Raw genomic sequence first — 27,024 nt, forward strand, 5'->3', positions numbered from 1 at the left:
TTCATTGAGAGCTTACTGTGTGCAAAGCACTGTACTAAGCATTTGCAAGGGTACATTAAGGCACACCTTTTCATTTAATGTTTAGTCAACAGCTGGTGTCATTCATATTCCCTTCAAAATATTTTATGAAAAAAACTTAAATACTAAGAAAATGTTTGTTTTCAGATCTTTAGCAGTTGTATAGGTGCACACTTGTTTGTGTACATCAATATTTGTACAAAGAATAAAATTAGCAGTGGATACGGAACTGTAGAATGCTGTTCCTGCAACCTGAATATTAAAATATACTTACCCTTTCCTCTTAATCCCTTCCAACTGTGAAAGTGTCGGTAATGCATTATTTCAGGATTTATGGTATAAAAATGTATTTTCATGTTACTAGTAGCAGTAATAATGTTTATTACACACTATATGCAAAGCAATGTACTATGCACTGGGAAAATACACACAGTTGGGAATTACACATGGTGCCTATTCATAAGACCTAACCAATAAAATCATCATCATCATCATCATCATCATCATCAATGCTATTTACTGTGTGCCAAGCACTGAACTAAGCATTTGGAAGAGTACAACACAGAGTTCTTAAACATGTACCTTGCCCACAGCAACCTCAAAAGACCAAGGGCCTGGGAGTCATGGGTTCTAATCCTGTCTCTACCAGCTATATGCTGTTACCTAGGGCAAGTACCTTCATTTGAGCCTGTTTCCTCATCTGTAAAACACGGCATAGTGGATAGAGCACAGACCTGAGGGTCAGAAGGTCATGGGTTCCAATCCCCGCTCTACCACTTGTCTACTGTGTGACCATGGGCAACTCACTTATTTCTCTGGGCCTCAGTTACTTCACCTGCAAAATGGGGATTAAGACTGTGGGACAGGGGCTGTGTCCAACCCTGATTTGCTTATATCCACACCAGTGCTTAGTACAGTGCCTGGCAGAGTAAGTGCAAATCAAATATAATACCTACTGAACTGATCAAACAAAATAATTTTCAATCAGAAAACCTCAGACATCTAATAGCTTTGATTAGATGGTTGTCCAGTTACTCTTTAGAAACAATGCAGATTCTCACAACTTAGTGTAAACGTATTTAATGTCACATATTACATTTGCATCCAAGAAAAATGGGTTTCAAATAAATAATCCTTTGAGATTAATTGTCATGTACATTTGCTGGGCTCTTAAAGCAACAGTGCACAATTTAGGCCCTCTTCCAACCCAAATAAAATAATAAAAATGTACAGTAGCATAGTGCACTGGAGAAATCTCACTTCAAACATCAGCCATCTGTCATTGCCCACCTGCACAAATGAAAGAGCTGAATAAATGAGGTTCTGTTGAATTCACTCCCACAAAAGGAGAAGAGGTGAAAGAATGCAATGTCCTTTACAGACCACTGTTTTTCAGTGTTATGCTTAACCACAGAAAGACAAGGAAAGGTAAATCTATGTTGCCCTTCAAATATGGACGCTGAAATTCGATTCCAAGATTAGCCAAACCGTGCTCCTGATCAGAGCACTGAATGTTTGGGCACCTTAGAGTACTCCTCTGCTTGGCGCTGTTTCAGTTCAGCTCCCCTCATCCATCGAGCCCCGGCTCCTTGGACTTTCTTCTCAGGGGAGTTGGTGCGGATGGGGAAACGGAGATTTTAAGAGTCCGATGTCTGGGAACAAAACACTTTGTCCGTGTATACAATGTTCAGAGCTATTTCTGTTAGTACTCTTCAGGAAACCAGCTGGACTAAGTAGAATATTGCAGAGTTATCCTCTGATAAACTTACTAAAGATGGGACTCTCTAAAAAGAAGGCGATACAATGGCCAACAAAGCAGCCACCTGGGCAAGCCTTGCTCACCTGGGCATTCAAAGGACGTAATCCCAGTGTTTTAAGATCTGGCACATCATCCTTTGCAATAAGCGCAGCAACTACATTCTCAGTGAAGATGTCTCGTCTCCCAAATTCTGCTAATTAGTACCCCCCACCACCCAGTCGACAAAGATGCGCATAACTGCCTAAGAAACTACTGCTTTCTGTCCCCCTTGAAAATATTACTCGTAGCCCATCACGCGCTAAAGAAATTCCGGGTCCTTAACTTTTAAGGGATGTTCAGAGAATGAAACAAAGGGCAAATTCAGAACTTAGGTGTGAACAAGAGGACTTGGCAAGAGAAGTCAATTGAATAACATACAATCAATAAATGAAGAATTTTTCTCCAAGCTCTTTCACTGACATGTCAGTGGATTCCTCGGTTTGATCTTGCCTCTGGTAAGAAACTCTTCCCTTAGAGAACAGCAGCGCTAGGACAATTTTCTTCTGTTTCACCTATCTTTCTGAGACAGGGCTCATCTTCGTGGCACGCTGTCCACTGCCAGCAATGGATGCACCGAAAACACCAGCACAAAAGACTTAATGTTGACTTCATCTGGTTTGCCTTCCTTGGGCATTTGCCACCCTTCAGTACCACCTCCTTTGTAAATCTAGCGAGTGGCAACACTCCGTTTAAGGAATCAGGAGGCAATAAAGCCAAAGTCACACCATTTGCACCAAATCCATTAGTACTTTAGGTACTGAAATTGTTTTGGCATAATGTACAAGGATAAAATAGAAATATCATCGACATAATGTATGTATTTTATCAGAGATTCCGGCAGGGGATGTGGAAGAGTTGAATTCAATAAACTGAAGAGAAAACAAAACCAAAATATAGACACCTAGAACTGCAGGCTTGGTCTTGAAGAGAGAGATGGAGAGGGTAGATCAGTTTTCAAGAAAAGCCACGTAGTCAGTCAGTCTGGCTAACTGTTGTTCATTAGGGATTGGTGGAACCGGTGCAGGCTCTGTGAAAAGAAGAAAGAAGGGGGTGACACGTGAAACAAAACCCAAGTTGATACGCAGGCTTAAAACTAGACATTTGGCCTTGATCTGAAGCTAGAACTCAAGGGCAGGGTTTTTTGGATGTGTTTCCTCCTGCCTTCAGACCACTTGGCAAGTTCTGAAATGCACCTGGGGCTGCCTCGGCACCCCCGCCGCCTGGATATGAACACTGCTGAGAGAAGTGCTGAGGAGGAGGAGGAGGAAGGGGTGCAGCAGGGGGTTATCGCTCCTGGGACCTCGACTGGTGCTGCACAACTTGTGAAGGCACCATAGTGAAGCAGCGTGGCGCAGTGGAAAGAGCTCGGGCTTTGGAGTCAGAGGTCATGGGTTCAAATCCCAGCTCCACCAATTGTCAGCTGTGCGACTTTGGGCAAGTCACTTCACTACTCTGGGCCTCAGTTACCGCATCTGTAAAATGGGGATTAAGACTGTGAGCCCCACCATGGGACAACCTGATCAACTTGTAACCTCCCCAGCGCTTAGTACAGTGCTTTGCACATAGTAAGTGCTTAATAAATGCCATCGCTTATTACTATAGTGGCCAAAAGAGCCACACCCTCTGCAGTCACTTCTCTCTGGGCTTAGGAATATGACATCTCAGCACACAAATGATTCATCTGTAATCTACCAATTGTATTTACTGAGCGCTAACTCCGTGCAGAGCACTGTAAACTAGACTGTAAGCTCTAGGTGGTAAACTCACTGTGGGCAGGGAACATGTCTCTATTGTTGTACTGTACTCTCCCAAGCACTTAGTACAGTGCTCTGCATGCTGCAAGTGCTCAATAAATATGACTGACTGACAATGTACTAAGCTATAAGACAGTTACACAATGGTCAGGCTATGATTTAATTTTCCTGTTCCTTCGTGTTGTTGAAACAGAGAATATTTATGAACTGGTAATGAAACGATAAGAAAAGTGAATTGGAATATCAGAATGCACTTCCTTCACATTTCACAAAGTGGCTTTAAAACGCAAATGCCCACACCGACTCACCTGATAAAGGGATAAATCTATTAAAGGAAACATCCAGGACACCTACAAGTTAAAAATAATGGTCAATAGATTTCCAAAAATCAAACACCATACAACAGAATATTTAGAATTCCTATTTTTAATAGGAATCCATATTTTTAAGTCATATAGTCTAGTCTAGTCTTGTTGAGTTCTACACTCTCCTACCTTTACACCAATTTTATGAGGTGCAAAGTCTAATCATGATACTTTCTGTAGCTGGATCTCCTTAATTCCCCTCAGGGTTTAATCCTAAGAACCAAAAGGATTAATTAAGCTTTTGATTACTGGTAAGGAATATTTCCCAGTAGGTAGTTTATTAGCAACCCCAACCCACCCTGCAATGTAAAGTAAAATATATTTAAGCTGAATCTTACCATCTAGCGAGAAGAGCCCTGGGGAGAAGAGCACTTTTTGGGAAGATCAACACCCACCTACCCTCGAGAGTCCTGAACTGACTCAGAGTTAATGGGCTTCCAAAAATATCAACTGGCTTTCTCACCAGTAAGTTCCCGCTCCATTTCCCATCAGCTGGAGTAGGAAAGCACTGTATTTATGATTCCAGGGAAACCCTACCTGGGCTGAGAAATGGTGACACAAAGACAGCAGGCTTAGACAATTAAGTCAGCTGTTTATACTAGAGAGTCTTAGTAACCGGCCCTATAAACAGATCAGAACCACAGACACCCAGTTGCTCCGTTTTGCCTCCTGCTAACCACCCTCACTGTACTTCTGCAGAAGAGGAAAGAATTTCTGAGTAATTTCTAATAGGAGGCTTTGAAAATGAACAGTTAAGCAATAACGTTCTCCTTTCAATTACTCCCATTTTGCCGGTATCTCAGCCTTCCTACATACTCCCCCGGACCCCCAAGAAGATATTTCAGATGCGTTCAATGCTTCAGCACAGCACAAGAGCACCACCTACCGGACTTTTGGGGCATGACCATCCGCGTGGTGGAGTCGGCCTGCCACCCCTGGTCCAGAACACCTGGAATACACAAATGCATAAGCCACACAAGCATACCCCTTTTTAACCAACCACAACAGCGATGGTCGTTGCGGATGATCGTGCTGGCGATTCCAGGTTGCTGGCCTGAAAGAGGGGGGTTTTACGATCTGATACTTCCGTACAGTGCTCCGCACACAGGAAATACTAAAAACTGAAGGACACTTGCTTTATGCTAAAACTGCAACAGGTGGAGACATTTTTAGAAATGGTGGCCACTGTTCAAACCCAAAGTCATTATTAAATTAGTACTGACAGATAAAGTTGAGGAAAATGTTCTTTTTCAGTTACTTTGGGAGCTTCACGAAAAGCAATAGATCAAAAACGGAACCGAGGGATATATAGAAGCTTAAGAAAAAAACTGGGGAGGAGCAATACACATATACACATATAAAACTATGAGTGTTCATACAGAATACCCTGATTGTTAAGCATAAGGAATGCCTAAAAATGAAAAAACGAGGTCCTAATTGTCTAATAAAATACTATCAGTGGTTAAAATATTATTTTCCAATAAGCTTGTTAATTCTCTAGCTGAGAATTGGGGTGAACTCAAGGTTGCCCTAAAGGCACAAGTCATCGACGAGGCTCAGCACCATGGCTACCCTGAAGCTCTACCCTACACTGAAGTGGAGTGTCGGAAGAAGACAGCATGAGAACCAGGTCTTCGCACAGGCTGGATGGCAACGTGTGTGTGTGTGTGTGTGTGTGTGTGTGTGTGTGTGGTGGGGGGGAGATGTCTGGGGGGAAGGGAGGGGATTGCTTGGAGTGGGGCGCTCTGAGGCTGTGCAGCCCTGCCCTCTCACTGACGCCTTGCCAGAATTGAAATTCCACTGACCCGCTGGAATGGGAAGTGGGCACAAACTGGCACCTAGCCTGTACTTCCTGACATTGTGACTAGTTAGAAGCCAGGTATGGGGGTTCCGGGCCTCAGCGCTTCAAATTCTCAGCATCACACTACTATGTAAAGTCGTTTGGAAGTCCACCTACCTGGTTAATCAATTCATTCGTTTATGGTATTTGTTAAGCGCTTACTAGGTGTCAAAGACTGTCCTAAATAATGTACTAAACACAGGTCAATTTAGGTCGGACAAAGTCCCTGTCCCACATGAGGCTCACAGTCTAAGTAGGAGGGAGAAAAGGTAATGAATCCCCATTTTACAGTTGAGGAAACTGAGGCACAGAGAACTTAAGTGGTTTGTCCAAGGTCACAGAGCAAGCTATTGGCAGAGCTGGGATTAGATGCTCTTTCCACTAAGCCACACTGCTTACTGAGTGTATGGCAGTATACTAAACACTTGGGAGAGTACAATACAAAAGAGTTCATGGATGCATTCCTGCCCACAGCATTAAGCAGGGAGAGTAGCACCCCAGCCTGAAATAAGAACGATGCAAGAGGAGAGACTGGTGGGAGAGGGTAAGAGGAACAGAAAAGGGAGCACAGCAGGATAGAAAGAGGGGGCTAAGGGGACAAAGGCGGCCAAAGCGAAGAAAGACACATGCAGAGGAGGGGAAGAGGACTAGTAAAGGGGAGTAAGAACCTACAATGGAGCACAGCCAGAGAAAAAGAGCGACATAAAGATAAAAATGGATGTAAAGAGGGAAAGTGGATACAATGCAACAATAGGAAAGAAAAAAGAATCACTAAAGAAGGGAAATGAACATGAAAAGGAGAATTAAGAAGGACGGGGTTATGGGACAGAGGGGGTCGAGAGGGATGGAGGTTCATAAGAGGAATGAGACAAGAAAGTGAAGATAGGGAAGCAGCGTGGCTAAGTGGAAAGAGCATGGGCCCGGGATTCAGAGAACTCAGGTTCTCATCCTGGCTCCGCCACTTAAATGCTACGTAATGCTGGGCAAGTCACATAATTTCTCTGTGCCTCAGTTCCACCATCTGTAAAACGGAGAATGAACACCTATTCTCCCTCCCCTTAAGACTGTGAATCCCAGATGGGACAAGGGGTTGTGCCTGATCTATCTATCCCAGCACTCTTTACAGTGCTTGACACACAGTACCTGCTTAATGAATACAACGATTATTATTATTACTATTAAAAATGCCAAGAGGGAAAAAAACATAGGTAGTGTCTAAAGGTAAAGGGAAGGAGAGGTCATCTGGGAAAAGGAAGAGTGGCAGGGAAACAACTCCTCAAGAAATAGAAAAGCAGAAAACGAAAATCTGTTTAATCATGTTCAATTTGGCAGAACCTTCCTAATCATCCCCTGCACCTTTTCTACTTTCCTTCAAATGACCCCAGGGCAGCCGCTCAAGTAGCAGAACTGAAAACTACCTTTCACGGCATCTTCCACAGGAAGTCCAACAAAGGATGCAAAATCATCTGCAATGATTGAGGTATATGCTTGAGAAACTAGTCCAAAGGCTCGTCTTCTGGTTGCATCTAATGTGGCAGAGAGGAGGGGAATAAGATTCAGTCTTCTTTCCAAAGAAATATGTAATTATACAAAATTAAGATACCAACACATGCAAAAAAAGAATTTGTTTGCTCCCAAGTCCCACTCCTTGGCTTGCCTCCACAGCCAGCAAACGGAATGATTTATTGAGTGTTACCACCCCCTGTACAGCAATGCTTGCACAATCTAGTCCTAAATCTGAATCATCACCATCATCATTAACAACAGTATTAACTGCTTACTGAGGGCAGAGAACTGTATATAGAACTAAGCACTTGGGAGAGTACAATACAACAGAGTAGGTAGACATGTTCTCTGCCCATAATGGGCTTATGGTCTAAATAAATTACAGCAATAAAAAATAAATAAATTACAGATAAGTATTCATTCATTCATTCAATCTTATTTGAGCACTTACTGTGTAAAGAGCACTGTACTAAGCGCTTGGAAAGTACAAATCGGCAACATAAAGAGACAGTCCCTTCCCAACAATGGGCTCACAGTCTAGAAGTACAGAGGTGCCGTGAGGCTGAGGCATTATCAAATGCCTAAAAGTCACAGATCCAAGTGCACAGATGACGTAGAAGGGAGTGGGAGCCAGGGAAAAAAGGACTGAATCAGGGAATTCATCCTTGATAATCCACCTATCTGCGAGTCAAGGTCTTTCTTCCAATATTCTGAGGTAAATTAGATGATAAACTCAATGGTCAAAGTGTGCAATTACATTGACGCAAAAGACACTTAGAGCAAATAGAGGGCTTCACTGCAATCCGAGCCTCGAATGTTGGCCATTAGCAGAGGTGAAGGCGCTTCAAAACCTTCCACATGGGCAACCCATGCACTGCCCTAGCCTGTAATGTATTTTAACGTCTGCCTCCCCGTGTAGATTGTGAGCTCCTTGGGAGCAGGGAATGTGTCTATCAACTGCTACATCTGGAGTCAGAGGTCATGGGTTCAAATCCCAGCTCCGCCAACTGTCAGCTGTGTGACTCTGGGCAAGTCACTTAACTTCTCTGTGCCTCAGTTACCTCATTTGTAAAATGGGGATTAAAACTGTGAGCCTCCCATGGGACAACCTGATCACCTTGTAACCTCCCCAGCGCTTAGAACAGTGCTTTGCACATAGTAAGCGCTTAACAAATACCATCATTTTAATTATTATTATTACTCCCCCAATCACTTCTGTACAGTGCTCTTGCATATGGTAAGCACTTCAATAAATACCACAGATTGATGGGTTGGGCTGGCTGCCACCCCAACAACTGCATGAAGAATAGGGATTGTGGAGTGTTCTGAAACTGCCACTGATGTCCCACCTCTTCACCAATCAATATTTATTGAGCACTTAGTACGTGCAGAGCACTGTACTAAGCAATTGGGAGAGGACAATACAACAGAATCAGCAGACACGTGTCCTGACTGTAACGAGCCCACAACACTGCCCAAATAACATCCGGCAACACATCAATGCAGGAGATGTGTTGCGACCCAAAAGAGAAACTTAAGGTACTGGATTCCACTTTGCTCCAACAATGCCTTGATTTTCAGAGGTATTCTCCCAAATAGCCTCAAGCACTAGGACGACACAACATTTCCTCTGGAATTATAAGGATCAAGTTCTTACTATGGGTCAGGAGCTGCGCTAAGCCCTAGGGTAACTACAAGACAATCGGTTCGGGAACAATCTCCATCTCATGTAGGGCTTGTAAATACGAGATAATCATAACGGGAAGGATCCTTGTCCCACACAGGGCTTACAATCTATTTTACAGATGGGAAAACTGAGGCCCTGAGAGGCTAAGTGGCTTGCCCACATTCACACAGTACACCAGTAGGTGTCCCTGATTCCCACTCCAAACCACTTTTCCCTACGCTAAAATCTTCAGGTACTTCATTTTCCTTGGGTTAAAACTAATTACTGGTACCATCCCTCTGGTAGAAAAAAAATATTTGAGTAAATGTCTAAAATCTCTACGGGAAGTTTATTAAGGGCTGTCACAGATCAAACTCTTTAAGTTTTGCAGCTTAGAAAAATTAAAGGTGATCTGATCTTGAGTTGAATACCATTAATCTGAAAACTTACCCTGCTGAGAGAAAAGACGGTAACAGACCAAATTTCCAACCCCAACCCATTTAAAATTTTAATTTTTTTAAAGCTATAAATGTTAGAGAAGTAATTTCCAAGGACATTAAAGCATTCCATACCTCTAAGGGCGTCCATGATTGGCTGAATAGGTTCCGACCACTGATGTGCACTGATGGTTGTATAGATGCCTGGGAAGTCTCTTTGCCAGATTCTCTGTCCTACAGACCAAATTCCCGCAAGTTCAGAATTTGCCTACAATCATGCAAACAGAAACTTCAGAAAAAAGACTTCTGTGAAGGTTTCCGCATTATACACATTTCTCAATAGCTGAGACTTCAAACAAATTAATCAGAAATTTAGAACTCACCTTGGCCTACAGTTAGATCGTGTCCAACCTGATTACTTTGTTACTACCCCAGCATGCACAACAGTGCTGGCACATAGTAAGTGCTTAATAAATACCATAAAAACAAAGCAGAAGTGTCTACTGTACTCTCCCAAGGGCTTAGTACAGGGCTCTGTGCATAATAAGCACTCAATATCAAAGGGCCCAGTTTAAATTAGCAAAATAATAATAATCATGTTGGCATTTGCGAAGCACTTACTATGTGCCGAAGACTGTACTAAGCCCTAGGGTAAATACAAGAGAGAAGTGATTATTCCTAAATGTAATTTTTTATGGAACAATACCCCCGTGTATGTACACTGAACAGGTCGGGTTTCTTGGAACCTGAACTGAATGGTCCCGCTCAGACTGTCTTTTTAAATCAGAGAAGAGTCAAGAAACATGGAAATGTTCTCTATGGTTCACTGATGCCCTCACTTGCCCTCAGCAGACTGCAGTTTAATTGAGTTCTTAATATCCTCAGTGTAGATGAAAACCATCCTTCTTTAAATCAAGGCCTATCACAGGTTCTAACATGGGTTCATTAGAAATTTTCATTGTTCCCCACCCAAAACACTAATGGCAGAGCAGAGAACTAAGGATGTGTAGTATTTATTCTCAGCTGCATTATAGAAAATAATGGGATGGATTGTGTTCTTCTTGATGACTGAAAGATGTTTCTGGGTAAGGTCAAGGTTTAGAGCAGGGGTTATGTTCTCAGGGAACTTCATGTTAAATGAACTGAAGTACTTACATCCTGACTGAGAATGTGCACATACAACTGCTTCTTCTGACATGGGATCCTGTTTCATTCAGGTAGAGAGATGCACACACTTTTGGAAGAAACTCAGTTCTGACCCCAAAAAATGAACTGTGGCAGTACTGACTACACTTGTAAATGATACTAGATCATGCTCCTGATGTGACTAAGGTTGAACCATCCAAAATTTAATATTCACAGCAAATTGCCTAATCTGCCTGAACCTGATGACTGATAGGGAAAATATAATTGCCAAACACAACCTCAGTAATCAGTACTTTATATAACAGAAAATGAAACAAAAGACTAAAGAAAAACCTTAAATGGAACTAATATTAGAATTTGTGATGACTTAATTTACTTTAATTTTTGATTAACTAAATATCAAATTTATTCAACCTAATCAAGCATTAATGCTTGAAATCCTGTGTTTACATTTGTTAAAACAGGCATTTTTTTTGTCTGTTTGTTTAAATGGTATTTGTTAAGTGCTTACTATGTGCCTGGCACTGTTATAAGCACTGGGGTAGATAAAAAGTAATCAGATTGGACATAGTCCATGCCCCACCTGGGGCTCAGTTGTAATCTTCGTTTAACAGATGCGGTAACGAGGCACAGAGAAGTTAAATGATTTGCCCCAAATCACTTAGCAGACAAGTGGCGGAGCCAGGACTACAACCCAGGTCATTCAGACCCATGCTCTATCCACTAGGTCATGCTACTTCTCAGACACATAACAATTTTCCCAAGAGAATTTATGAAAACAAATCATTGAGTCAATCATATTTACTGAGTGATTACCACATTAAGCACTTGGGAGAGTACGAACAACAATAAAACAGGCACATTCCCTGCCCACAACGAGCTTACAGTCTAGAGGGGGAGACAGATAATATAAATAAATTACAGATATGTACATTAAGTGCTGTGGGGCTGAAGGGGGAGGGGTGGAATAAAAGGAGAAAGTCAGGGTGACGCAGAAGGGAGTTGAAGAAAAGGAAGAAGACAACTTTGCCAGGGAAGGACTCTTGGAGGAGATGTCCCTATAATACTGCTTTGAATGTGGGGGAGAGTAATTGTCTGTTGGACACGAGGAGGGAGGGTGTTCCAGGCCAGAGGCAGAATGTGGGCGAGATGTAGTCAGCGAGATAGATGAGACCGAGGTACAGTGACGTTAGCATTAGAGGAGTGAAGTGGGCAGCTGGATGCATTTGGATGGATTAGATCTATTTGCAAGGCTCCATTTAATGGGATGATTTAAATATCAAAATATCAGCATTGGCTGAGAGAAAGAAATGTCTGAAAACATATGTAAATGTAAATAAACTACAGATGCTGTGATAGTACACACTGTACATTAAACATTTCTAGACTGTGAGCCCATTTTTGGGTAGGGATTGTCTCTGTTGCCTCTGTTGAGTGTAAGCTGAAGGTTAGGGAAAAAATCATTTACTTTCCAAACGCTTAGTACAGTGCTCTGCACACAGTAAGCGCTCCATAAATACGACTGAATAAATTATACAGTACTGTTTAAAGGTCCAATTTATGATGGAAAGTAAATGATTTTTTGTCTAACCTTCAGCTTACACTCAATTTCCATGCCCTCAAATTTCTAAAAGAGAAACAGGAAAACAAAATTCCAAAGGAATATATTATGTGAAAGCATTCATTCATTTATTCATTCATTCAATTATATTTGAGAACTGTGTGCAAAGCACTGTACTAAGTGCTTGGGAGAGTACGATATAACAGTAAATAAATGCATTCCCAGCCCACAGTGAGCTTACAGCCTAGAGGAAAGTATGAGATGAAATGAAGATCATACTTACAGATTTTATGGCAGGAGGAATCCTTTTCCAAAGATACCGGGCATTATTCCTATGTGTGTGTATACATATATATCCCAAAAGAAAAAAAAAGAAAGAAAATTAGTTTACTACATTTGTTAATTTCCTTCTGTTAGACATAAAAAGGATAGGATTAACTTTAAAGAGCTCTATATTTCAATTTTATATTTGTAAAACTGAGAAAAGCATCACGCTTTTTTGAATGTGAATCCCAATTTAACTTCATTCAAGACGTGACAAAAAACATTCAGGATTTCATGTGTACTGTAATGTAACACGTACTACAACCATCAGAAGACGTGACATGCAGAATATTTTCATTCTTCACTATCAATCAATCGTATTTATTGAGTGCTTACTGTGTGCAGAGCACTGTACTAAGCGCTTGGGAAGTACAAGTTGTCAACATATAGAGACGGTCCCTACCCAACAGTGGGCTCACAGTCTAGAAGGGGGACACAGAGAACAAAACAAAACATATTAACAAAATAAATAGAATAGATACGTACAAGTAAAATAAATAAATAGAGTAATAAATACATACAAACATATATACATATATACAGGTGCTGTGGGGAAGGGAAGGAGGTAAGATGCGGGGGATGGAGAGGGAGACTAGGGGGAGAGGAAGGAGGGGGCTCAGTCTGGGAAGGCCTCCTGGAGGAGGTGAGCTCTTAGTAGGGCCTTGAAGGGAGGAAGAGAGCTAGCTTGGCAGATGTGCGGAGGGAGGGCATTCCAGGCCAGGGGGATGACGTGGGCCGGGGGTCGACGGTGGGACGGGCAAGAACGAGGAACGGTGAGGAGATTAGCGGCAGAGGAGCGGAGGGTGTGGGCTGGGCTGTAGAAGGAGAGAAGGGAGGTGAGGTAGGAGGGGGTGAGGTGATGGAGAGCCTTGAGGCCGAGGGTGAGGAGTTTCTGCCTGATGCGTAGGTTGATTGGTAGCCACTGGAGATTTTTGAGGAGGGGAGTAACATGCAAAGAGCGTTTCTGGACAAAGACAATCCAGGCAGCGGTGTGAAGTATGGGGGACACATGCAGGTAAAAGGGGAATTTTTGGACGGTAGCGGGGAGGGGAGGGAACCCAGGACTAATCGAGCCTGTCGGAGGCCAGGATGACTCTAAACTTAGACTCTAGACTTGTCTGCTGGGTGACCTTGGGCAAGTCACTTCCCTTCTCTGGGCCTCAGTTTCCCCATCTGTAAAATGGGGGCTAAGAGCATGAGCCCCACGTGGGCCGGGGAACCATGTCCAACCTCACAAACTTGTATCTACCCCAATGCTTAGCAAAGAGTAAGCACTTAACAAATACCATCATTATTATTACTGTTGCCAACTTATACTTCCCAAGTGCTTAGTACAGTGCTCTGCACACAGTAAGCGCTCAATAAATACTATTGAATGAATGAATGAATGAATATTATTATTATTACTAATAATAAACTCAGTGTGGGCAGGAAGGTGTCCATAATAATAATGGCATTTGTTAAGCGCTTACTATATGCAAAGCACTGTTCTAAGCGCTGATCAACCCTAAGCATTGTGGCTCAGCGGACAGAGCATGAGTCAGAGTCTGACTTGGGGAGTCAGAGGTTGTGGGTTCCAATCTCGCCTCCGTCCCTTGTCGGCTGGCTGACTTTGGGCAAGTCACTTCACTTCTCTGGGCCTCAGTTTACCTCATCTGTAATAATAATAATAATGGCATTTATTAATCGCTCACTATGCGCCAAGCACTGTCCTAAGCGCTGGGGAGGTTACAAGGTGATCAGGTTATCCCACGGGGGGCTCACAGTCTTTATTCCCATTTTTCAGATGAGGGAACTGAGGCCCAGAGAAGTTAAATGACTTGCCCAGAGTCACGCAGCTGACAATTGGCGGAGTCGGGATTGGAACCCATGACCTCTGACTCCAAAGTCCGGGCTCTTTCCATGAAGCCACGCTGCTTCTCTAATGCCTGCTTCGCTGTCTGTCTCCCCCATTCTAGACTGTGAGCACGCTGTGGGCAGGGATGGTCTCTCTTTGTTGCTGAATTGTCCTTCCGAAGCGCTTAGTACAGTGCTCTGCACACAGTAAGCGCTCAATAAATACGACTGAATGAATGAATGTCTCCCCCCTTCTAGACTGTGAGTCTGTTGTGGGCAGGGAGGGTCTCTCTTTGTTGATGAATTGTCCTTCCCAAGCACTTAGTACAGTGCTCTGCACACAGTAAGCGCTCAATAAATACTACTGAATGAATGAATGATGCCTGTTACATGTTTTGCTGTCTGTCTCCCCCCTTCTAGACTGTGAGCCCGTTGTGGGCAGGGAGGGTCTCTGTTGCTGAACTGTCCTTCCCAAGCACTTAGTACAGTGCTCTGCACACAGTAAGCGCTCAATAAATACGACAGAATGAATGAATGAATGATTGAAGTTTGGAGAGACAGGAGGATGGGAGATCGGAGAGGAGGCTGATACAGTAATCCAGACAGGACAGGATGAGAGCTTGAACGAGCAGGGTAGCGGTTTGGATGGAGGGGAAAGGGCAGATCTTGGCAATGTTGCGGAGTTGAGACCGGCAGGTTTTGGTGATTGCTTGGATGTGAGGGGTGAACAAGAAAGCGGAGTTGTATACTTGTATATATTTACTACTCTATTCCTTTTATTAATGATGGGCATATAGCTATAATTCCATTTATTCTGATGGTTTTGACAATTCTACATTGTGTCAATTCTACAATTCTTCTAGACTGTGAGCCCGTTGTTGGGTAGGGACTATCTCTATATGTTGCCAACCTGTACTTCCCAAGCGCTTAGTACAGTGCTCTGCACACGATAAGCACTCAATAAATACGACTGAACAAATGAATGAATGAATTCTACATGTTTTGTTTTGTTGTCTGTCTCCCCCTTCTAGACTGTGAGCCCGTTGTTGGGTAGGGACCATCTCTATATGTTGCCGACCTGTACTTCCCAAGCACTTAGTACACTGCTCTGCACACAGTAAGCGCTCAATACGATTGAATGAATGAATGAATGAGGATGACACAAAGGTTGCGGGCTTGTGAGAAAGGAAGGATGGTAGTGCCGTCAACAGTGATGGGAAAGTCAGGGAGAAGGCAGGGTTTGGGAGGGAAGACAAGGAGTTCAGTCTTGGACATGTTGAGTTTTAGGTGGAGGGCAGACATCCAGAAGGAGATGTCCTGAAGGCAGGAGGAGATGCAGGCCTGAAGGGAGGGAGTTACGACCGTTCAAAAATCTCCTTCTGAATTTTCCCAAAACGGAACCGGCTGTGCTAAGACAGGCACATTTGTATCTGCATAAAAATGTGCTCTAAATTTGTGCATTAATAAGAGATAATCTATTTTCAAGGAATTTTCATCTAAAATTATTTTCTCTGATAAAGCTTCCTGGAGAGTCCAGTGGATGCCAGAAAATATTACAGGTTGAGACAATGATGAAACGTTGACCACTAATTTATTAAAAATTCTGTCATCCCACGTTCCTCAACATCACCAAACACCCTCTACCCCGAAGAGGCAGAGAGCAGGCAAAAACTCAGCCACTTACCACCGGACTCCCAGGGGAGGCCAGTAACACAAGGAGAAGCCTAAATTTCCAAAATGGAGAATATTGGGAAGGTTAAAGTGAGCTGGATGATGCAGCTCAAACTGGAGTACTGAGGAGATAAAGAACAAACTGCTTAAGTTTAGACTTGGTCTAATCTGACCTGATCCTTTTCTCATGTGCTTGTCTCTTTCCCACCTCAGATTGCAAGTCCCCCATGGTCAAGGAATTATTTCTGAATTAATTCCTTATAGAACTCAGTAAAAGGCTCTTTGCATTTTGAGTACTTAGTAAATGTTAATATTTACGCTACTAGTATTGTTTGGCCAAAGTACACTTCAGTAGGTCTGTTCTTACAGTTGTGTAAAAGGTAAAAAAAAAAAAAAAAAAAAAAAAGCCAGTCAAATTTTGCTAACTTTGAAAACTTATAACTATTGTCATATCTGAAATATGTTAAATAGGGCAAAAACACAACTATCCAAGCAGAGAAATCGGTTTCAGCTCTCTCTTTTTAGCCTTAGTTCACTTTAGTTCATTCCAATTTGGGCACATTTAGAATGCCTACATGCTCAAATTTCCTGATTTCCTGAATCATATTTTCATTCTACGACATATGTTCTCAATCAACAGTTGCCATCGTTCTCCTTTTGAGGTAAAGAATCAAGACAACCTTTGTTTGAAAGTTTCAAAGAATGAATTAACAGAGCATCAAGGCTCCTAAAGGAGCTGAAGATAATTATGTCGAAAATCTAACAATACAAATTATAGCTTATTTCCGGATATGGGTTTAAGTTGCTGTTGCTTCTTCGCTTTGTTAAAAACATTTTGTAGCTCTATATATGTACTGCAGCCCTCTGAGGAGCGGAGATGGCTTTGGCCTCATCTTAGACAAGGAGGGAATTCCGAAGAGAAGGCAACAGCACTTAAGTAGTCTCAAGACCTCCTGAAGCCCTTTGACATTCAAAAAGACGTGGCACCTGACCATTTCCACTACCGCAGAGGTTACTGTAGCAGTCAGAGCCATGATAGATGGCAACGAATCCAAACCCGATGGGCTACATGCTGAGGCCTACGGCTGTTACAGAGACATTATCCTTACACTATTATGTAAGCTCTTCCTTAACTTAATGGAACCAAGATGAGATGCCACCATCACCACCATGTTTAAGAATATATATATATATATATATATATATATATATATATATCTCGGAAAAACTCAGTCACAGAAAAAGTTACTTACATGTCATTATGCAGCAGATATAAAGCTAGGAGCTGAGCATAAACTGCAGGGGTTGCAATTCCTCCAGGAGCCTAGAAGGAGAAAAATAAAAGAAACAAACCTCATTTGCTTATTTCCTTCAGATTTTTGGCCCGTTGTGACAATAGGGGAATGCTTGAATGATAACTGGTCTAATTTTTTTTCCTTTGGATGCTTATGTAGCACCTCAAGATCTCAAATTTGAACTCTGTGATTTCTCTAAGAATGCCATGTACTTGCTAGCATTGTAGTCAGGGAACAGGTCTACCAAATCTGTTATACTGTACTCTCCTGAGCATTTAGTACAGTGCTCTGCACACAGTCAGTGCTCAATAAATATCACTGATTGATAGATAGGCAGTATTCACTGTACAGGTTTAACTGCACATCATCTTTGCATAAACTTCTACTGACCAGAAGGATGAAACCTCAGTATGGGCGAGGGGAAAGAAATCTGACGGAGAAGTGGGATCCTGTCGTTTACTTTCTTCACCTCCTGCCCGCAATGGCCCAAAACAGAGACACTACAACCGCAGACACACCCACCCATACACACAAAAAAACAGTACACAAACAAGAGACTCATATTCACATCTAAACACAAAAACATCCACTCCCACTGGAGAATCTTTAAATTACCTGGGTGCCAATTTTCCTTTCCGGGTGAAGGGAGGAAAAGAGGAGGAGGAGAGAAAGGGGGAGGAAAGGGGAGGATGAAAGAGAATGAGAGAGGAGGGAGAAAAATTTAGGGAGAAAAGAGGAGAAAATCGGGAGGAAAGAGAAATGGAGAGAGAGAAAACCAAGTGCTGCTCTGATTCCTCTTTATCCTACACCACTATCTGATGGACCAGCTGGATTACACTAATTTAATTGATTGGCCAATTCCTTCGTGTACAGTTTCAGCCCTGAGACCAACCACAGCTTGTTCAATGTTCCCATCTGGACACTCACAGGCGGAAAGGGCAGGAGGATGCTGGGGATCCCTCAATTTCCCCTACTCCCTCTCCCTTATGCATCACCTATGCACTTGGATTTGCACCCATTAAGCACTTGATAGTCACCTCATCCACCCTCAACCCGACATAATTCATTTTAATGTCTGTCTCTTCCTCTAGACTGTAAGCTCCTGGAAGGCAGGGAGGACATCTACCAATTCTGTTGCACTGTACTTTTCCAAGCGCTTAATACAGCGCTTACAGTATGTAAGGTAAGCACTCAATAAATACCACTGATTGACAGAACCATACCACTGGAAAGAACCTTAACTGTAACTTGGTCCAATCCTGTCCCTTGGACAGATGAATATCTATATATGATCCAGAATAGACACTTGTTTATTCTCTTTCAAACATTTTAAGGATGGAGAAGACCCATCCATCCTTCAGGAGTCCATTGGGGATCTGAAAGTTATAACAGAAAAGTTCTTCTACATCGTATAAGAGCTTAATACAGACAAATGGAATGCTTTTTTAGAAAGATGACTCATGTTTTCAGTCATTAGCTCAATGGGAGAAAGGCCAAACCCAAAATGCTGCAAAGTTATGCTTACTGCATTTTACGTGAGACCAAAAAGGAGCTGGAGAAGCTTCCGAATGAGGATAAACTGAAACGATAGGCACTCTTGATATACAAAAGCTGAGAAGGGACACTCCTGAAGTTTTCAAAACAATGAAGAGTAAGAACATGGTGAAACGTGAGGATACTAGTGATAAAACTGACAAAATTGAAACCATCATGTATGATCTCCTTAAAGTCTCCCCTGCTCCTCTCCAGTCTCTCCCATCTTCGCCAGTAGTATATCAAGAAATCTACCACCTCCCCACAACATTTACCCAGACTACCTGTGCCTTCAACCCCATCCCTTCATACCTTGTTAAAACACTTGCTCCACTGCTTTTTTCCTCCCTGACCGCTACCTTCAACTGCTCACTTTCCAATGGTTTCATTTAATAGCATTTATTGAGTGCTTATTGTGTGCAGAGCACTGTACTAAGTGCTTGGGAGAGTACAACACTAATAACAGACACATTCCCTGGCCACAATGAGGTTACAGCCTAAAGAGGAGACAGATACTAATATAAATAAATAAATTACAGATATATACATAAGTGCTGTCAGGCTGGAAGTTGGGTGGGGGGGGGGAGAACAAAGGGAGCAAGTCAGGGCGATGCAGAAAGGAGTGGGAGAAGAGGAAAGGGAGGTTTAGTCTGGGAAGCCCTCTAGGAGGAGATGTGCCTCCAGTAAGGCTTTGAAGGGGGAGAGAGTAATTGTCTGTCAGATTTGTGAAGGGAGTGTTCCAGGCCAGAGTCAGGACGAGGATGAGGGGTCAGCAGTGAGACAGACAAGACTGAGGCACAATGAGAAGGTTAGCCTTAGAAGAATGAAGTGTGAGGGCTGGGTTGTAGTAGAAGAGTAGTGAGGTGAAGTGGGAGGGGGCAAGGTGATTGAGTGCTCTGAAGTCAATGATGAGGAGTTTCTGTTTCATGTGGTGGTAGATGGGCAATCACTGGAGTTTCTTGAGTGGGAAAACATGTCCTGATCGTTTCTGTAGAAAAATGATCAGGGCAGCAGAGTGAAGAATGGACTGGAGTGGGGACAAACAAGAGTCTGGGAGGTCAGCAAGGAGGCTGATGCAGTAATCCAGGTTGGAAAGGATGAGTGATTGTATTAACGTAGTTGCAGTTTGGATGGACAGGAAAGGGCGGATCTTAGTGGTGCTGTAAAGGTGGAATCGACAGGATTTTGTGATGGATTGAATTTGGGGGTTGAATGAAAGAGGGGACTCAAAGATAATGCCAAGGTTACGGACTTATATAGGACCAGAAGGATGGTGGGGCCGTCAACAGAGATGGGAAAGTCAGGGGGAGGCAGGCTTTCATGCTCATGTCTCCCCTATTTTAAAAAAACCCTCTCTTGATCCCATTGTTCCCTCCAGTTATCGCCCCATCTCCTGCCTCAAGTCCTTTCCAAACTACTTGAGTAAATTGTCTAACCTGCTGCTTTCACTTCCTCTTCTCCAATTCTCTCCAATCTGGTTTCCTCCACCTTTCAGTCCATGGAAACTGCCCACTCTACAGTCATCAATGAGCTCCTTGACTCCATGCTAATTCTTCTTGACCTCTCAGCTGCCTTAGCATGGACTACCTCCTTCTCCTGAAAACAATATCCACCCTTGGCTTTGCTGACAATGTCTTCTCCTGGCTCTCCTCCTATATTTCTTGCCACTCATGTCAGTCTGTTCCTCTGCCTCCGTCCCCGTAACTGTGGACGTTCCTCAATGTTCAGTTATTCTATTCTCCATCTTCACCTATGCCCTTGGAAAAACTCATTAGCTCTTGTGGCTTCAACTACCATCTTATAACGGGTGATTCCCAAATCAACAAACCAGCCTGATCTTTCTCACTTCTCGGCAATCTCATATTTCCTCCTGCCCTCAGGACCTTTCTACTTGGATGCCCTGCCGTGATCTCAAGTTTAACATGTCCAAAACATAACTCACCTTCCCACCCTAATGCTATCTTCCCCCTAACTACCCCATCTGTATAGAGAATTCTACCATACTACCCAATCTCACAAGCCTGTAATCTTATTTCCTCAGAAGAACTCATCTCTCTCATTTCACCCACATATTCAATCTACCACCAAATCCTGTTGGTTCAACCTTCCCGACATTGCAAAAACCAATCCATCAATCAATGGTATTTTACTGAGAGGTTACTAGGTGCAGAGCATTGTTCCAAGCGCTTGGGAGAGTACAAGAGAATTAGCAGACAGGTTCCCTAAAATCCACCCTTTCTTCTCCATCCAAACTGCTACCATTTTGATCCAAGTACTTATGCTATCCCACCTTGACTACTGGACCAGTCTCCTTGCTGACTTCCTTGCCTCTTGTCTCTCCCCACTCCAGACCATACTTCTCCCTGCTATCTAGATCATTTTTCTATAAATAACCTTAGTCCATGTTTCCCCACTCCTCCAGAGTCTAGTGGACAGAGCACAGGCCTTGGAGTCAGAAGGTCATGGGGTTCAAATCCCAGCTCCACCACTTGTCTGTGGCCTCATTTACCTCGTCTGGAAAATGGGGATGAAGACTGTGAGCCCCACATGGGACAGAGCTTGAGTCCAACCCGATTAGCTTGTAACTGCCCCAGCGCTTAGCACAGTGCCTGGAACATAGTAAGTGCTTAACGAATGCCATCATTATTATTTTCTTTAAAATGGGGATTGAGACTGTGAGCCCAGCGTGGATCAGGGGCTGTGTCCAACTCGATTAAGCTTGTATCCACCGCAGCGCTTAGTACAGTGTCTGGCCTATAGTAAGCGCTTGAGTGCCATCATTACTGATTATTACCTTTAAAATGAGGATTGAGACTGTGAGCCCCACATGGGACAGGGACTGGGGCCTACCTGATTTGCCTGGATCCACCCCAAGGCTTAGTACAGTGCTCTGGGCATGTTACTCCCCTCCTCAAAAATCTCCAGTGGCTACCAGTCAACCTACGCATCAGGCAAAAACTCCTCACTCTCGGCTTCAAGGCTGTCCATCACCTCGCCCCCTCCTACTTCACCTCCCTTCTTTCCTTCTACAGCCCAGCCTGCACCCTCCACTCCTCTGCCACTAACCTCCTCACTGTGCCTCGTTCTCGCCCGTCCCACCGTCGACCCCTGGCCCACGTCCTCCCCCTGGCCTGGAATGCCCTCCCTCTGCACATCCACCAAGCTAGCTCTCTTCCTCCCTTCAAAGCCCTACTGAGAGCTCACCTACTCCAGGAGGCCTTCCCAGACTGAGCCCCTTCCTTCCTCTCCCCCTCCCCATCACCCCCCGCCCTACCTCCTTCCCCTCCCGACATCACTTATATATATATATGTTTGTACAGATTTATTACTCTATTTTACTTGTACATATTTACTATTCTATTTATTTTATTTTGTTAATATGCTTTGTTTTGTCTGTCTCCCCCTTCTAGACTGTGAGCCCATTGTTGCGTAGGGACCGTCTCTATATGTTGCCAACTTGTACTTCCCAAGCGCTTAGTACACTGCTCTGCACACAGTAAGCGCTCAATAAATACGACTGAATGAATGAATGAATGATTGAGACTGTGAGCCCAGCATGGGTCAGGGACTGGGTCCCACCCGATTTGCCTGGATCCACCCCAGAGATTAGTACAGTGCCTGGCCCACAGTAAGTGCTAAACAAATGCCACCATTATTGATTATTATTATTATCAGTAAAATGGGGGTTGAGACTGTGAGCCCAGAGTGGGACAGGGACTGTGTCCCACCCTACTTGCCTGGATTGACCCCAGTGCTTATTACAGTGCCTGGCCCATAGTAAGCGCTTAACAAATGCCACCATTATTGATTATTATCTGCAAAATGGGGGTTGAGACTGTGAGCCCAGGATGGGACAGGGACTGGGTCCCACCCTATTTCTCTGGCTCCGCCCCAGTGCTTAGTACAGGGCCTGGCCTACAGTAAGCGCTTAATGACTGCCATCATTATTGATTATTATCTTTAAAATGGGGATGAGACTGTGAGCCCCACGTGGGTCAGGGAATGGGTCCCACCTGATTTGCCTGGATCTGCCCCAGCGCTTAGTACAGTACCTCACCCATAGTAAGTGCTAAACAAATGCCACCATTATTGATTATTATTATTATTATCTGTAAAATGGGCCTTGAGACTGTGGAGCCCAGCCTGGGACTGGGGCTGTGTCCAACCCAATTAGCTTATATCCACCCCAGCGCTTAGCCTATAATAAGCGCTTAACGAATACCATCATTATTGATTATTACCTTTAAAATGGGGATTGACACAGTCCCTGCCCCATGCTGGGCTCACAGTCTCAGCCCCCATTTTAAAGATAATAACAAGTTAAGTGCTTACTATAGGCCAGACACTACTAAGCGCTGGGGTGGATACAAGCTAATCGGGTTGGACACAGCCCCTGACCCGCGCTGGGCTCACAGTCTCAACCCCTATTTTACAGATAATAATGATCAGTAATGGTGGCATTCGTTAAGTGCTTACTATGTGCCAGGCACTGTACTAAGCGCTGGGGTGGATACAAGCTAACTGGGTTGGACACAGTCCCTGTCCCACGTGGGGCTCACAGTCTCAACCCCCATTTTAAAGAAAATAATAATAATAATAATGGCATTTATTAAGTGCTTACTATGTGCAAAGCACTGTTCTAAGAGCTGGGGAGGTTGCAAGGTGATCAGGTGGTCCCACGGGGGGCTCACAGTCTTCACCCCCATTTTACAGATGAGGTAACTGAGGCCCAGAGAAGCGAAGTGACTTGCCCCAAGTCACACAGCTGACAATTGAAAAGAGAAGCAGCGTAGCTCGGTGGAAAGAGTCAGAAGTCATGGGTTCAAATCCCCGTTCCACCAATTGTCGGCTGTGTGACTGTGTATTTGGAGTCAGAGGTCATGGGTTCAAATCCCGGCTCCACCAACTGTTAGCTGGGTGACTTTGGGCAAGTCACTTAACTTCTCTGGCCTCAGCTACCTCATCTGTAAAATGGGGATTAAAACTGTGAGCCCCCCGTGGGACAACTTGCAATCTCCCTAGCGCTTAGAACAGTGCTTTGCACATAGTAAGCGCTTAACAAGTACCATCATTATTAAGTACCATCATTATTATTATTATTGTTTAATTGGCAGAGTCGGGATTTGAACCCATGACCTCTGACTCCAAAGCCCGGGCTCTTTCCACAGAGCCACGCTGCTTCTCTATCAAGAGAAGCTTGACTGAGGGCTTCTCTATCACTTACTGGCTACCAATCAATCTGCGCATCAGGCAGAAACTCCTCACCCTGGGCTTCAAGGCTGTCCATGCCCTCGCCCCCTCCTACCTCACCTCCCTTCTGTCCTTCTCCAGCCCAGCCCGCACCCTCCGCTCCTCCGCCGCTAATCTCCTCACCGTACCTCGTTCTCGCCTGTCCCGCCATCGACCCCCGGCCCACGTCATCCCCCGGGCCTGGAATGGCCTCCCTCTGCCCATCTGCCAAACTAGCTCTCTTCCTCCCTTCAAAGCCCTGCTAAGAGCTCACCTCCTCCAGGAGGCCTTCCCAGACTGAGTCCCTTCCTTCCTCTCCCCCTCGCCCCCCTCTCCATCCCCCCCATCCTACCTCCTTCCCTTCCCCACAGCACCTGTATATATGTACATATGTTTGTACATATTTATTACTCTATTTAACTTGTACATATCTATCCTATTTATTTTATTAGTATGATTGGTTTTGTTCTCTGTCTCCCCCTTTTAGACTGTGAGCCCACCGTTGGGTAGGGACTGTCTCTATATGTTGCCAATTTGTACTTCCCAAGCGCTTAGTACAGTGCTCTGCACATAGTAAGCGCTCAATAAATACGATTGATGATGATGATGATCAAGTGTTGGTCCAGTGCTCTGCACACAGTAAGCGCTCAATAAAGACGACTGAATGAATGAAGCATGCCAACCTAGCGCAGGGCCCTGGGATCTTGGCGGCGGCCCCTGCTCCGTCGCCCCCGGGCTGCCTATCGCGATAGTCGCGCCTTTCCGCGGGCCCCTCCCGTTACCTCCAGCTCTTGGTTCTCGCACTGATCCAATAACTTGGTGAAGTTGAAGGAGCTGTCGGCCATCACCGCCACTGGCATCTTCGCCGCTGACGACGACGACAGCCCCACCCTCCCACTTCCGGCTCCCGCCCCCAACCCTTTCCGGTCCGGGCTGCAGGGGCCGCTCTGCCCCCCCGGTCTCGATGCTCTGGAGGACTCGCCCTGCTTAGTCATGTAGTCATTCATTCGATCGTATTTATGCAGCGCCTGCTTAGTCATGCAGTCATTCATTCATTCGATCGTATTTACGGGGCGCTCACTGTTGCAGGGCACTGCACTAATCAATCAATCAAACCTTTTCGACTGTGAGCCCACTGTTGGGTAGGGACTGTCTCTATATGTTGCCAATTTGTACTTCCGAAGCGCTTAGTACAGTGCTCTGCACATAGTAAGCACTCAATAAATACGATTGATGATTAATTGAGCGCTTACTGTGTGCAGGGCACTGTACTGAGCGCTTGGGAAGTTCAAATCGGCAACAGATGGAGACGGTCCCTACCCAACATCATCATCATCATCAATCGTGAGCCAACAACGGGCTCACAGTCTAGAAGGGGGAGACAACAAAACAAAACAAGGAGACAGGCCTCAATAATAATAATAACGGTATTTGTTAAGCGCTTACTATGTGCAAAGCACTGTTCTAAGCGCTGGGGAGGTTCCAAGGTGTTCAGGTTGCCCCACAGGGGGCTCACGGTTTTAATCCCCATTTTACAGATGAGGTAACTGAGGCCCAGAGAAGTGAAGTGACTTGCCCAAAGTCACCCAGCTAACAGTTGGTGGAGCCGGGATTTGAACCCATGACCTCTGACTCCGAAGCCCAGGCTCTTTTCCACTGAGCCACGCTGCTTCTCTTTGCTGCATAGACTCACAGGCTAAATAGGAGGGAGAGCCGGTATAATACCATCAGAATAAATCCAGTTAGAGCTAGATACACATCATTAATAAAATAGAGTAAATATGGACAAATTCATTCAATCAATCGTATTTATTGAGCGCCTACTGTGTGCGGAGCACTGTACTAAGCGCTTGGGAAGGACAATTTGGCAACATATAGAAACAGTCCCTATCCAACAACGGGTTCACAGTCTCGAAGGGGGAGACAACAAAACAAAACAGGGAGACAGGCCTCAATACCATTAGAATAAATACAGTTAGAGCTAGATACACATCATTAATAAAATAGAGTAAATATGGACAAATTCATTCAATCAATCGTATTTATTGAGTGCTTACTGTGTGCGGAGCACTGTACTAAGCGCTTGTAAAGGACAATTTGGCAACAGAGACAGTCCCTACCCAACAATGGGCGCACAGTCTAGAAGGGGGAGACGGACAACAAAACAAGGAGACAGGCCTCAATACCATCAGAATAAACAGAGTTATAGCTACATACACATCATTAATAAAATGAATATGGACAAATAAAATAAATAGGGTGATAAATATGTACAAACATACACAAGTGTTCAGGGAGGGGGGCAATGGGGAGGGGAGGAGGGGAGGAAAAAGGGGGGCTCAGTCTGCTTATAATACAGGAGACTGGGAAGCTTGGGAATAATAATAATAGTAGGGTGTTTGTCCAGCGCTTACTATGGGTGGATACAAGCAAATCAGGTTGGACACAGTCCCTGTCCCATGCTGGGCTCACAGCCTCAATCCCCATTTTACAGATAATAATAATAAATAATGATGGCATTCGTTAAGCGCTTATTGTGTGCCAGGTGCTGTACTAAGCGCTGGGGTGGATACCAGCCAATCAGGTTGGACACAGTCCCTGCCCCACAATGGGCTCAAAGTCTCAATCCCCATCACGCTCCCCCTCATCCCTCCCGGCCCTGCCACCGTGGTCGGTGCTGCAGGGGGCCCCTTGGTGAGACCTGAGCCTCGGGAGCGAACGGGCGCTTCGATCCCCCCAGCCTCCCCTTGAGTCCTGCCGACCTCGTGGCCCATAATAATAATCATAATAATAATGGTATTTGTTAACCGCTTACTCTGTGCCAAGCACTGTTCTAAGCTCTGGGGGAGATACAAGGTAATCAGGTTGTCCCACGTGGGGTACACAGTCTTCATCCCCATTTTAAGCATTTGTTAAATGCTTACTAATAATAATAATAATGGCATTTGTTAAGTGCTTTCTACTACTACTACTAATAATAATGGCATTTGTTAAGTGCTTACTATTTGTGAAGCACTGTTTTAAGCGCTGGAGGGGATACAAGGT

At 44.2% G+C, this 27,024-nt stretch overlaps 1 protein-coding gene across 1 annotated transcript; it reads right to left on the reverse strand.

Moving 5' to 3' along the window:
- Positions 1–1,082: 1,082 nt before the first annotated feature.
- On the reverse strand, positions 1,083–24,839 carry COPS8 (COP9 signalosome subunit 8). The gene is made up of 8 exons (XM_038749417.1): positions 24,762–24,839; positions 17,176–17,246; positions 12,375–12,423; positions 9,520–9,652; positions 7,194–7,301; positions 4,822–4,884; positions 3,879–3,920; positions 1,083–2,843 (listed from the first exon to the last, which is right to left on the reverse strand). The coding sequence occupies exons 1-8, from the start codon at positions 24,837–24,839 to the stop codon at positions 2,764–2,766; spliced, it is 624 nt and encodes a 207-aa protein (XP_038605345.1). The 3' UTR covers positions 1,083–2,763.
- Positions 24,840–27,024: the final 2,185 nt, after the last annotated feature.

This window comes from Tachyglossus aculeatus, chromosome 7, assembly GCF_015852505.1.
Source record: "Tachyglossus aculeatus isolate mTacAcu1 chromosome 7, mTacAcu1.pri, whole genome shotgun sequence".
NCBI lineage: Eukaryota > Metazoa > Chordata > Mammalia > Monotremata > Tachyglossidae > Tachyglossus > Tachyglossus aculeatus.